The sequence below is a fragment of the Canis lupus genome, chromosome 14, assembly GCF_011100685.1.
Source record: "Canis lupus familiaris isolate Mischka breed German Shepherd chromosome 14, alternate assembly UU_Cfam_GSD_1.0, whole genome shotgun sequence".
In the NCBI taxonomy this organism is placed as follows: domain Eukaryota; kingdom Metazoa; phylum Chordata; class Mammalia; order Carnivora; family Canidae; genus Canis; species Canis lupus.
Window position 1 is genome coordinate 8585427 of NC_049235.1, and position 12091 is coordinate 8597517.

At 44.5% G+C, this 12091-nt stretch overlaps 1 protein-coding gene across 12 annotated transcripts; it reads right to left on the minus strand.

The window, feature by feature from the left end:
- Nucleotides 1–421: 421 nt before the first annotated feature.
- Nucleotides 422–11446, minus strand: FSCN3 (fascin actin-bundling protein 3). 12 transcript variants are annotated; one of them, XR_005369324.1, is made up of 8 exons: nucleotides 11155–11445; nucleotides 9385–10081; nucleotides 8931–9049; nucleotides 6581–6740; nucleotides 5934–6104; nucleotides 5430–5630; nucleotides 2634–2912; nucleotides 422–625 (listed from the first exon to the last, which is right to left on the minus strand). XR_005369324.1 is itself a non-coding variant. In XM_038556617.1 (8 exons), the coding sequence occupies exons 1-7, from the start codon at nucleotides 11293–11295 to the stop codon at nucleotides 5201–5203; spliced, it is 1563 nt and encodes a 520-aa protein (XP_038412545.1). In that variant the 5' UTR covers nucleotides 11296–11446; the 3' UTR covers nucleotides 2832–2912; nucleotides 5198–5200. The 12 variants fall into 12 exon arrangements, 9 of the variants coding, with proteins under 9 accessions (XP_038412544.1, XP_038412552.1, XP_038412551.1 ...); XR_005369325.1 differs by having other exon boundaries at nucleotides 422–634; XR_005369323.1 differs by having other exon boundaries at nucleotides 422–2313.
- Nucleotides 11447–12091: the final 645 nt, after the last annotated feature.

A 12091-nucleotide genomic window follows, 5' to 3' on the forward strand; every position in this document is an offset into this window, starting at 1 on the left:
TGTTTTTCCCATGAACATTCATACTCCCACCCCTACGTTTAAGAAAGTTTGCTCTATCTATCTACCTATCATCTTTATCTTCCTATCTCCCTATCTTCTAATCCATCTAATCTATGTATTTATCTATGATCTATTTATACATGTAATTATGTATGTATGTTTCTAATTATCATCTATTTAATGTATCTATGTCTATGTAACTATCCAATCTGTCTAATCTATATATTTACCTATCTGTGTATATATCTACATATGTATGTATGTAGATATGATCTATAACAGTGTTTGGGTACTCATGAACCCATATGCACACGCACCCACACACCCATACACTGATCATGGCATGTCACCCCTAAGTCCCCAACAGACATTCCCCTAAAATAAGGAACTTTTCTTAGATAACTACAACATCTAAAAAAAATTTACAATAATTCCTTTATCTAAGAAAATATACATTACTTCCTTAATTGCATATGTACTTTTTGCAAAGCAGCACAGCAGAAATGCCATTATTCATACTCTGCTTGTCCACATGCTCCTGAGGCATGTTTGCTTGGTTCTTCTTGGTAGTAAGTTCCAAATCTTCTCAATTCTGTCTCCCTTCAGAGAAATCTCTAGGCTCCTCCTGGGAAGCCTCGGTATGTAGTGAAAGAGAAGAATACAGGGAAAAGAGGGTGAAGAAAGGGATATTTTGAATGGGGGATGGGCTCATCCCTCCCAATTTTTGCCCTTTTGATGGGCTGGGGATAGAATGATGATGATGTGAAGCAGGATAAAAGGAGTGGGGGCAAGTTTGTTTTCTCCCATCTGGGAGGGGTACTCATCCAGAAGTTATCTTATCAAAAACTCTAGTGCTGTGCTCTTCAGTAAATAGCCACCAATCACATTGGATATTTAAATGTAATTAAAATTAAGTAAAATGAACAATTCAGCTCCACATTCACACTAGCCACATATGGAATGGCCAATAGTCACAGGTGTCCCATGGCTACTGTATCAAAGAGTAAACATTATAGAACATTTCCATCAGCACAGAAAGTTCTATGGGACAGTATAGCTCTAGAAGGAAATTCCAAGAGTGGTGGAGTACACCCTGCTCCTGCCCTGCTGACAGACTGCCCAGGAAAATGAGTGAAGTTTTGTGGGATGACAATCTGCACAGCACAATCTAAGAACAAGCCGTTCACTTAGCAATGGGACTCATGTCAGCCATGGAGGGAGCTGCCAGCTGAGGCTCCAGGGCCAAATACAGTCAAATGGAGGATGAATGGCTACTTGTGGGGAATGGGAGATAAGAGACTGTGTGTAGGGGATGTATGCACGTGTGTGTATTTCTGTGCATATGCAAGCTCATGCATCTAAATTTGTACATGCATTTATGGAATGCCGAGGAAGAGAAGAATCCCTTAATCTTTAATCTACATTAAATGACCTCTAAGGTCCTATCTCTCTGGAGGGTGTTGTGTATTCCACTCCATATCTTTGGCCTGTTCTCAACTTTCTCTTGGAAAGAGATGCCCTGGTCTCTAGTGTTCTTTAGCCTCACTTGCTAGGTTAAAATTTTTACAGAATTATTTTATATCTCTTGAGGAGAAACATACTTACAAAAACCTGAGGTCATTTTCTCTATGAAAATGGAATCTCTCTCATGTTGTGATATTAGCTTCTTTTCTCAATAGATTTAAAAACCAGGCACTCATTATAGTATGATGCAATTTCCCAAAAGTTGGGGTCAGGCATCACTGTTGGTATTTGAGAACATTTTAGGACACTGCTTTAAATATAGACACTGCTTTAAATAACATTTAGTCAGAAATGAGGAAATTATTCCCCTTTTGACTCCTTTTCAATTCTGATTGTATTGATGAGAAAACTTTCACTTTGATTCTATTTTTTAGTGCCTCTGTAACAGTTGTTAATCTTTTTTGTAACAGAGGGAAAGGGAACCTCAGGTTCTGAGCCTTGGGCAGGGGAGGGAAATCTAACTAGAATTTGATAACATCACTTTGTTTTCATTGTATTTATTTTTAAGTCGCTTTCTATTTATGGCAAGTGATTTCTCATTTTCCATTTTATGATAGTGATTAGAATATTCCTTTCCAATTAAAAGTACTTAAGAGTCTATGTCAATAAAGACATTGATAGAACAGATAGTAGATAGATGAAGGCCAAAGTTATAAAGACAGTACAAGAATGATGGTCATTGTGGAAGCTGTTTTGATGGAAAGAGTAATGGACATTATAGTCCATTCTAATCAAAGAATTGAATCAGAACTCCCAGTCATGGGACTTTGGGCAAATCACTTCAGGTCCCTGTAAAAAAAGGTGGGCAGTGATAGGGATAGTACTCATCTTGCCCAACTGATTAGATCAAAGGTAAGGATAAAGCAGGATATTTGGTAAACTTCAAGGGGGTGGTGATCAGGAGGGGGGCCTTATAGCCATAAGGTGTGTCATTACAATGACCCTGTGCCCATAGGACTCATAATACTTCATTCTTTCAAAACCAAAAGGACATCTAATTATTTCTGGATTCTGAGTCTTTCAGGGCAAAACTGGCTCCTTATGGGATTACTGGAAAAATTCTGTTGGTCCTGGCAGGGATGGGGAAGATAAATGGAATAACTGGTTACCATTTGGTCTTGCCTCTTTTGGATAGAACTTGGAGTGGCCTGAGGCCTCTGTCTACCCACATCAAGACCTCTATTCCGTACTGAAGAGCACAGCACACAGGGGTCTTGGGGGTGGCCTTTTGAGATGTATTGTTGCCCGAAACAGGTGTTTTGCTAAACTGGGTAGGGAAAGTTGTGTAACAGATATTCTCATGGATCTTGACTTTGAGGTTCCTGTTGTGTTTAGTGCAGTAGTTTCTCCTGGAAGATTTGGATTTCCATAGGTGGCATCCCATTGGCCTGAGAAGGTAAGGGGAAATAGAAACTTTCAGTCAATCATTTGCTCATCTTGGGCTTTTAGGAAAAATCTGGTAAGATCATCTGGGAAAAGATAGAATAAAGTGATTTGCTCCATTCTTTTTTTTTTTTTTTTTTTTTAAAGTTGGATCCACACCCAGCATGGAGCCCAACACAGGGCTCAAACTTATGACCCTAAGATGAAGACCTGAGCTGAGATCAAGAGTCAGACGCTTAGCCAACTGAGCCACCCAGGCGCCCTGTTTTGCCGTGCTTGATGAAGGATTACATAGATTTATGTGAAGTTAATTTATAGGAAAAGGTAGTACAAATTCTTTTTCTAATCAAATTAATGGTGTAAAAAATACCATCAGAGTTCAAAGGGGTACTATAGTCAAGAGATAAGATTTACTAAGAATTCAATTGGATCAGGAAAGACTTCTGATAGACTACAGTGCATTAGGCACCAGGCTATTTACTACACATCTTGTAATCATTAAAAAAATTTTTTTTAATTTTTATTTATTTATGATAGTCACAGAGAGAGAGAGAGAGGCGCAGAGACACAGGCAGAGGGAGAAGCAGGCTCCATGCACCGGGAGCCCGATGTGGGATTCGATCCCGGGTCTCCAGGATCGCGCCCTGGGCCAAAGGCAGGAGCCAAACCGCTGCGCCACCCAGGGATCCCTGTAATCATTATCTCACATTACAACAATCCTATGAGATAGATACTGTATTCCCATTTCACCAACAAGGAACAGGCTTTTGAGAGGTTCATTTTTCCAGGGTCAAACAACAAGTTTAACTGATAAAAAATCTAATTAAAAGCCAGTTCAATATCCAAGAATGATACATTGTCTACTAGATACATTGTCTACTAGATGATACATTGTAGACACTATGATACATTGTCTACTAGAATGTCAGGCCTGGAAGGAGCCTGAGAAATTTAGTTCAATTGAAACCCTTCATGGAACAGATAAGAAAACAAGCCCAGTGGGATTTCATTTGATTTTTTCCAGTTTGGCCATAGTAAAGGGTTTGTGTAGAATACCAGTAGAAAATGCAGGAAAGAAGTGAACATATATATTGAGGGTCTACATCTTGATTCATAGTTACTTAACCTTCATACCACCCTATGAAGTAGATATTGCTCCCATTTTACAGATAAGGAAATAAAGCCCAGAAATGTTAAAGCAAATTCCCTGAGGTTCCAAGATATCAAAACCAAAGCTCTTCTTCCTATAACATCCTTATGATTTTCCAAGCCAGGGAAGCAAGGTCAACTATGAAGAAATACAGCTAAGAGCAATGAGGTATCCTAAAGTGTTGTGAATAGGGAATGATGAATTAGAGACAGCACTTTAGGAAAGTGAACTTGGTGTGGAGAAGAGATTGGATGGGACGGATCTGGAGTCAGGAAGTGCTGCTGAGGAGTCCTTATATTGCAGTAGAGGCTTTGGGTGAAAAACCTGGATCTACACAGTAGCAAAGGTAGTTAAGAAGGAACAAGCACTAGGGATGCCTGGGTGGCTCAGCTGTTGGACGTCTGCCTTTGGCTCAGGGTATGATCCCGGTCAGGGGATCTAGTCCTGCATCGGGCTCCCCACAGGGAGCCTGCTTCTCCCTCTGCCTGTGTCTCTGCCTCTCTCTCTCTCTGTATCTCTTATGAATAAATAAATAAAAATAAAAAAGATTTAAGAAAGAACAAGCACTCAAGAGGCATTAAGGAAGTACCCAAGAATTTCCAGGGTTCAGTGAAGTCATTGGAATGAAAAGGAGGAAAGAGAGATGGTGCTGAAGTCTTTTTTCTTTCTTTCTTTCTTTCTTTCTTTCTTTCTTTCTTTCTTTCTTTCTTTCTTTCTTTCTTTCTTTTTTCTTTTCTTTTTTTTTTTTTTGGTGCTGAAGTCCTGATGCAGAGCATTTGGGAGGACAGCAATGCCCTAGATGGCCTTGGAGAACTTAGGAAGAATCATCTTTGGAGGGGAGGGTGAGGAGGCTGATTTTGAGGGGATGGCAGGACAAAGTCAAGTCAGCTGTGAATCAGGAAGTTGGAAAGTGAAGAGGCTAAAGATCAGGACAAGGGTCAGAGCTGCAGATGAATATTTGGAAGCCATCAGCACTCCAGGGATCCAGGGGTATAGGAGCAGAAAGTGCATAGGATAGAAAGCATACCCTCAAAGTTATCTGTCTTCCCTAAAAATGGGGCAAAACTCTGCGTCTTAACAAAGAGAGATAAATACACGAGTACCCCTGATTCTGTCCCCTGCAGGCTTGCCTGCACTCACGTGTCAGTGTGGCACAATAGTGAGAGACCTAGATCTGATTTCCCCTCCTTTCTCCAGCAAGTCTGCATTTAGAAGCCCTGAGAGGAAAGGCACAGATTTGGAATAAATGTCCTGAGTTGATCAAGCTGTGGGACACTGGTGTGTTTTTGTCTCATTCTCCCCCACATCCCTTCGTTTCTTGCCCCTCAGCTCCTGCTCTTCCACCTCCAGGTCCTTACCCACTTAATCTTACCTAAAACTCCCAAATACACTCTTTGGTAATCTCTTCGCTGTCTGCCAACAGGGTGCCACTTCGGTCGGATCGCATGTAGAAGCCATTGGGTGCCAGCACTGTGAGCAAGTTGCTCCCATGAAGCTCTATACAGAAGTTGAGAGCAAACTTTCCCCAAGGGCGAAAGGTACCAAAGGATGTTATTGACCAGAAGGATCCACCCTGTGCTGGGGAGGGAAGGGTGAAGGATGAAGCCCTCCAGTGGGTATAGCCTGAGGAGGCTCCTGAGAAGCATGCCACCCCTCCCTGACTACCCTTCCCTGCTTGTGTTGGCAGGTGCCTCTATGAAAATGCAGGAGGGCTTGGTTTTGTTCTGCCAACCCATTCTGGGGGCCTTGAAGTGTGAAAACAAACAGAAACTCCGTTTCTGATGAGTAGGCTCTGAGCAGCAGGTCCTGAAGTCTGAGTTGGGGGTAAGGCAGGACTAGACTGTGAACCCAGGGATGAAAAAGAGGAGCTCCTCACCCTGGAAGTGGTAGATGCCCTGGCGGCAAGGCAGCAGGTGAATGCAGTCGGGCTGATCCATATTGCACTTCATTAGGTCGTGTTCTGATGAGGTGCCCACATACCCATAACGACCTCGCAATACAAGGAAGCGACGGTTAGCTAATCGAATCCCAAATTCCTCATTTGGGCCTGAAAGAAATAGAATGGAGTTATCTGGATGAGCAACTTCTAGATGCTTTCCCAAATAGAAGCAGGTAAAGGGACACTAATTGCAGAGTGTTGTCAACATTTTAAGAATTAGTGAATGCCTACTATGTGCCAGATCTTCGGCTAGGCGATTATGGAATGTTTATGAAAGCACTTAGTACAATGTGGAGCCCGAGATTTTAATCTTCTTTCTTCCTGCAAGATGTGTGAATCTGTTTAATTTTCATGATAATCCGGTGAGGCAGGCAGGTTGGATATCACCTCCATTGATAATGGAACCAGTGACACTGAGGCTCAAAGGAGTGTTTGCTCAAAGGAGTGATGACAAAAATTCAGTGACACAGCAAATATACAGACCTAAATCTTCTGGTCCCAACTTCAGTGCTCTATTATATCCCAGCTCCCCCTTAAAGCATCTCTGACTTTGAATAACCCGGTGAAAGGGCTGTTCTACTCGCCTGGAATGGTGGCATTGGCCATCAGCAGGCCATTGTCCACAATGCCTAAGAAGCGTCCATTAGGAGACTGCAGGATGATCTTGCCACAATTCCAGTGCACGCGGAAGAATGTGTCAGACTCCATTGGGTGTCCATTAGCCACCACTGTCCTGTGGCGCCTCTGGAGAAATTATAGGGAGCAGAGAAGAGAACAAGGACAAAATCTCAGCTTTCTTCCCATCATCTTTATTTCTAGACCCTTTCCTACATCTCACCCACTAGCCTTCTTCATTCTCCCAGGGCATGCTTTACGCTTTCACATTGTTTTTGGAAAACATATTATAACCTCAGCTCTCCCACTTCCCCAGACTTTGCTATATCCCAGAGTCCATTATCAAAAAGGGACTTGGATATCCACATGGAGAGAAATAAACCTTGGCCTACACTCCAAAATCATTTCAAAATTAATCATACACATAAAAATGAAAATGTCTAAAAGAAAACATAGGAGAAATTCTTTGCAATGTTGGAGCAGTCAATGATTTATTAGGACAACAAAACCAGGGGGTCCCTGGGTGGCACAGTGGTTTGGCGCCTGCCTTCGGCCCAGGGCATGATCCTAGGATCCAGGATCAAGTCCCAAATCGGGCTCCCTGCATGGAGCCTGCTTCTCCCTCTGCCTGTGTCTCTGCCTCTCTCTCTCTCTCTCTCTCTCTCTCGAATCAATAAATAAAAATCTAAAAAAAAAAAAAAAAAAGGACAACACAACCACTACTCTTTCATAAAGTGGAGAGATTGAACTTCATCAAAATTAATAACTTGCTGCTCAAAAGACACTATTAAGCAAATGAAAAGGCAAGCCACCGACTGGGAGGAAACACTTAAAATACATACATTTGGCAAAGAACTTGACTTTAGAACATAGAAAGAACTCTTACAACTCGATAATAAGATAAGCAACCCAATGACAAATGGGCAAAAGATTTGAAGAGACACCTCATGGAGAAGATACACAAATGGCCAATAAGCACATGAAAAGATACTCAACATTATGAATTATAAGGGAGATGCAAATTAAAGCCACAGTAAGATGCCACTACACATCCATTAGGTTGGCTGAAATTAAAAACACAGACAATACCCAGTGTTTATGAGGATGTGGAGCAATTAGAGCTCTCATACATTATTGGCAAGAATGTAAAATAGTATACTCACTTCAGAAAACGATTTAACATTTTCTTAAAAATATAAACATGGGGTGCCTCGGTGGCTCAGTCAGCTGAGTGTCTGCCTTTGGCTCAGGTCATGATCCTAGGATCCTGGGATGGAGCCTTGAGCCTTGTGTGGGTTCTCTCTCCTTCTGTTCCTCCCCCCCAATCACGCTCTCTTTCTCTCTCCCTGTCTCTAGCATGGTCTCTCTCAAATAAATAGAATCTTTAAAAAGAATAAAAATATAGATACACATTTATCACGTAACCCAGTATTTCTACCCCTATGTATTTGCCTAAGATAACCAAAAATATAGGCCCACAAAAAAACTTGTACACAAATGTTCCTAGCAACTTTATTCACAGTAGCCCAAACCAGAAATGACTCAAGTGTTCAACAAGCAAATGGAGAAACAAATTATGTTTGTGTTGGTGAGTAGTAGTATGGAACACTAACTACTCAGCAGTAGAAAACAAACCACTGATACGTGGATCATGAATGAATTTCAAAAACATTATGCTGATGACAGGAAGAGTACATACTGTAATATGATGTGATTCCATTTATATGGAATTCTAGAGCAGGCAACTCTAATCTATAGTGACAGAACAACATGTAACAGCGGTGGAGAGGAGGGCAAGGAGAAAGGGGAACTGATTACAAAGAGGCAAGAGGAAATTTTGTGGTGATAGAAATATTCTCCAACTTGTGATTGGGGCATGCATAGATGTGAACATTGATCAAAACTTATTGGGCAGCCCCGGTGGCCCAGTGGTTTAGCGCTGCCTTCAGCCCGGGGTGTGATCCTGGAGACCCCGGACGAGTCCCATGTTTGGCTCCCTGCATGGAGCCTGCTTCTCCCTCTGCCTGTGTCTCTGCCTCTCTCTTTCCCTCTGTGTCTGTCATGAATAAATAAATAAAATCTTTAAAAAACTGAATTGTACGCTTAAATGAGTGTACTTTATACAAATTGTGCCTCAATAAAGTTGCTTTTTTCTTTTTTTAAAAGAGGCCCCATTGGATGAAACAGGGTCCATTGGTTGAAAATTGACAAGGGCCTCTACAGTTCACCTCAGCATCTGCTCACCTGCCTTAAAGAAGGAGAAAGTATGGGAGCACTCAGGTATTAAGGGTTCTCTTGCTCAGAAGGCAAAGGTCTCACCTGGGCTAGGTAGCAGCCATTGGCTGCACGAAGCTGCAAGGTGGAGCTCTCATCATCACATTCAAACTGGAACAAGGACATTGGGGTTACGTGCTCAGAGGCAGCATATATCTCAACATCTGAAGGGAAAGAACATGTCAGAAGAAGCCAGACTCTGGCCTCACCCTCAGTCTCAGTTCCTCCTCCACACTTCATGGCTGGGTTCCCTGTTTTCCCTCCTCAGCCTTCTCTGCCTTCTGTTGGACCGTAGGAGCCTGGAGAAGACCCAGGCGACTTTTCCCTGAAGCCCATGCCCTGCCTTATCACCCTGCTCCATGGCCTAAGAGATCCTGCTGGGACCCCAGGATCTTCCTTCTTGGGAGGTTCAAAAATCCTTACTGATCTTGAGCACATTTTTCTCTTTTCAGCAGCCAGCTCTCCCTCCCTCCACAGCTGTTTTGAACCCAGCACTTGCCATAAATGATGGAGAGGAACTTCCGAGTCTTTGACCTGAGGCTGACCCACGTCGGACAGCGCTGTAGGATGAACCACTCCTCGCCCCTGTGGGGATTGGAGCCCAGGCCCAGGAGCAGGCGTGCACCCTGTGGGTACAACATGCCTCCTTCTCCATCGCTTAGTGCCACAAGCCCTCCAGGCCGTACCTGCATGTGAAAAGCTGTCTGTGTTGAGGGTTGGGGGACCAGCCGGTCTAAGTGGGACAAAAAGAAGTGTGTTGAGGTCTCCAGGTGGTAGCATCCATCTTGGAAATGCAACAGGAAGCCACATTCCTCTAGGCAGGGAACAGGTGCATCCACCCAGACGCGGCCCACAGTGGGGTCAGCCCGGGCGTAGCAGTGGTTGACAGGGCTGTAAAGGATCACATGGACATGTAGGGCTGGCCGGGGGGTCCACATGTGGTAAGCTGAAAGCACCCTGGAGTTGCAGAACACATCCTCACCATCAGACTCCAGATAACGACCACTAATTATGCACTGGAGAGTCCACTTGCCATTGCGGTGGAAACGCAGTAGGAAGCATCCATGGTGACTGGTCCTTGGCCGGCCATAGCACAGACTGCCATCTGCCTCACACAGGAGGTAGAGGCCTTGCAAGCTCCTCAGTCGTACTACAGCCTGGGTGTCGTGCTCATTGCTCACCAAGATCTCCCAGGTCTGGAGGCATTGGGAGGGAGAAGAAAATGTACTACAGCCAAATGACTAGGCCAGGGAGTCCTACCACCATTTCTCCTGGCCTAATCCTAGAACCTTCATGGGGACCAACCACCTTCCCCTCCACATCGGCCTCCATGTTGACTGTCAGCTCTCCCGCTCTCTCATCCAACAGTAATCAAAAGATTTCGGGAGGTCCCTACTGCTGGAATCAGAGTACTACTCAAGATCCCAGGAGAAGTTCTGAATGCCTACCTCTTCTAGCTAACCAAAGGTAAACCTCTTTCTCTCTTACTCGGTGGCTTCCTTCAATACCTAATTTTCTAATTAGTGCTCTGGTTTAAGTTTTACTTTTCTTTTCCTCACTGTTGTCCCTGGATAGCACACTAGCTAACACTCCCATCCCCAGAGCCCACCTCCCCAGCATGGCAGGAGAAAATCAAGATCTCTTACAGGTGGGCCCAGGGTCCAGGGATAAGAATGGGAACACACACAGTTGAGATGCAATTGTCTGGTTCAGCTGTGATCAACCCTGTTGTAAATGAGAGCCTTGCTGCTACCTCACTCTGTAGTGCCATTGTGGGGTTGCTTACATCTCTCCCTAAAATGAAGAGCTTCACTCTCTTAGGGCTTTAGAGTTCCCCATTCCTAAACCACAACCAGAACAGTATCACCAGCCCTATAGTCCCTCCACCCATCCATCTTGCTCTGGACTCCCACAATTCTGCCTTCCAGCCTGGGCTCTTGACCTCTACTCATTGTGATGACACAACCACCCAGTGTTGGGGCAGAGGGAAGAAAGCAGCCAGAGAAGACAAGGCAGCAAGGGCTGAGCCTTTGCCCCTCAGAACAGGTTTAGAGAGGAGGAGACAGAGAGAAGGAGACCTGTGAGCAAAATCCTGGGGTAGGAGGGTCTCAGCCTAGTAGTGACAAAGGCTAGGAAAATGATTAGGTTGAAAGTGTACCCCAGGCACCACACACTCACACACATATGAAAGAAAGAGAGAGAGAGAGAATGTGAAAGAGCAAGCTTGGCCACTGGGAAAAACAACTCCAGTACAGGTTTGCTTTGTTACCTGTCTCCGGCCCAAACCCTTTGCAGTAGCCGTGACCGTATTCTTATAAGCCTCAGAAGTGAGGTAGGATCCTGCCCAGCTGATGAGCCCAACCCTCAGCTCCTCAGGGTTGGGTCTTCGTGTCCACTCCACCTCATCCATGGGGCCGGCACCACAGGTGATGACTCTGTCCGGCCCTGCCTTCCCCCCAGTGGTGCGGTTCCACAGGCCATAGGGCCTGGAATCAGGCCTGTAGTACCCACCAGAAGAAGTTCCCGGAGAGAATTTCTCAGGCAGAGGCTGGCCTAGGGCCCAGCACCTCTGTGACCCGGGAGCATTGTGACTGTGAAGGCTGCCTCTTATCCACAGTGAGGAAAGGGCACTGGCCTGGCAATGTCAATCCACAGCCCAGAGGAAGTAGGTCTAGGGCTTCTGGCGTTAACCTCCCACGCAACTCCAGACACCAAGGTAGGCTGAGCTGAGACTGGGAATCAGAATTTTGGCCTGTGCTGGTGCTCACCTGTGACTATAGGCAAACATCGTCTTCACTTGTTTCCCATTTTAATCACAGGATAAAAACCAGCCTCTTTCATCCCTAGGAAGTAACTTCTGCTTGGCTCCCTTGGGACTCAAGTGTTTTTTAAAGTTCAAGATATCCAGGAAAAATCTATTAACTTTTACAGCCCTTGGGAGAATGAGGCCAAAATGTCTCAGAAGGTACTTTTCAGGAAATGTGAGGAAACCCTAGATAGATAACCAGCAAGGATCAAATTACTCATATTCATCAGAAAGGGCTAGCTCAGAGCAGGGGAAGGAAAATGTTCTAGATGGGAAGAGCACTGGGCATCTCCCTCAGAATCCCCAGCTGCACTGCTGCTGGGCACATGGCTAGTGCACCCTTTCCTTCAAAGGGTCCCTGTTGGCCAACAGCCTCTGGGACTCACTTCTTACAAAGCTC

Bases quoted from the DNA above. Each gene is read 5' to 3' on its own strand.
- FSCN3 (XM_038556616.1), bottom strand. From the start codon at position 11,295: ATGGATGAGGTGGAGTGGACACGAAGACCCAACCCTGAGGAGCTGAGG. The intron at 10,082-11,154 runs GTAACAAAGCAA...CAATGCCTCCAG, and splicing joins AGGGTTTGGGCCGGAGACAG to ACCTGGGAGATCTTGGTGAG. The intron at 2,913-5,429 runs GTAAGATTAAGT...TTACCTTCTCAG, and splicing joins AGTGTATTTGGGAGTTTTAG to GCCAATGGGATGCCACCTAT.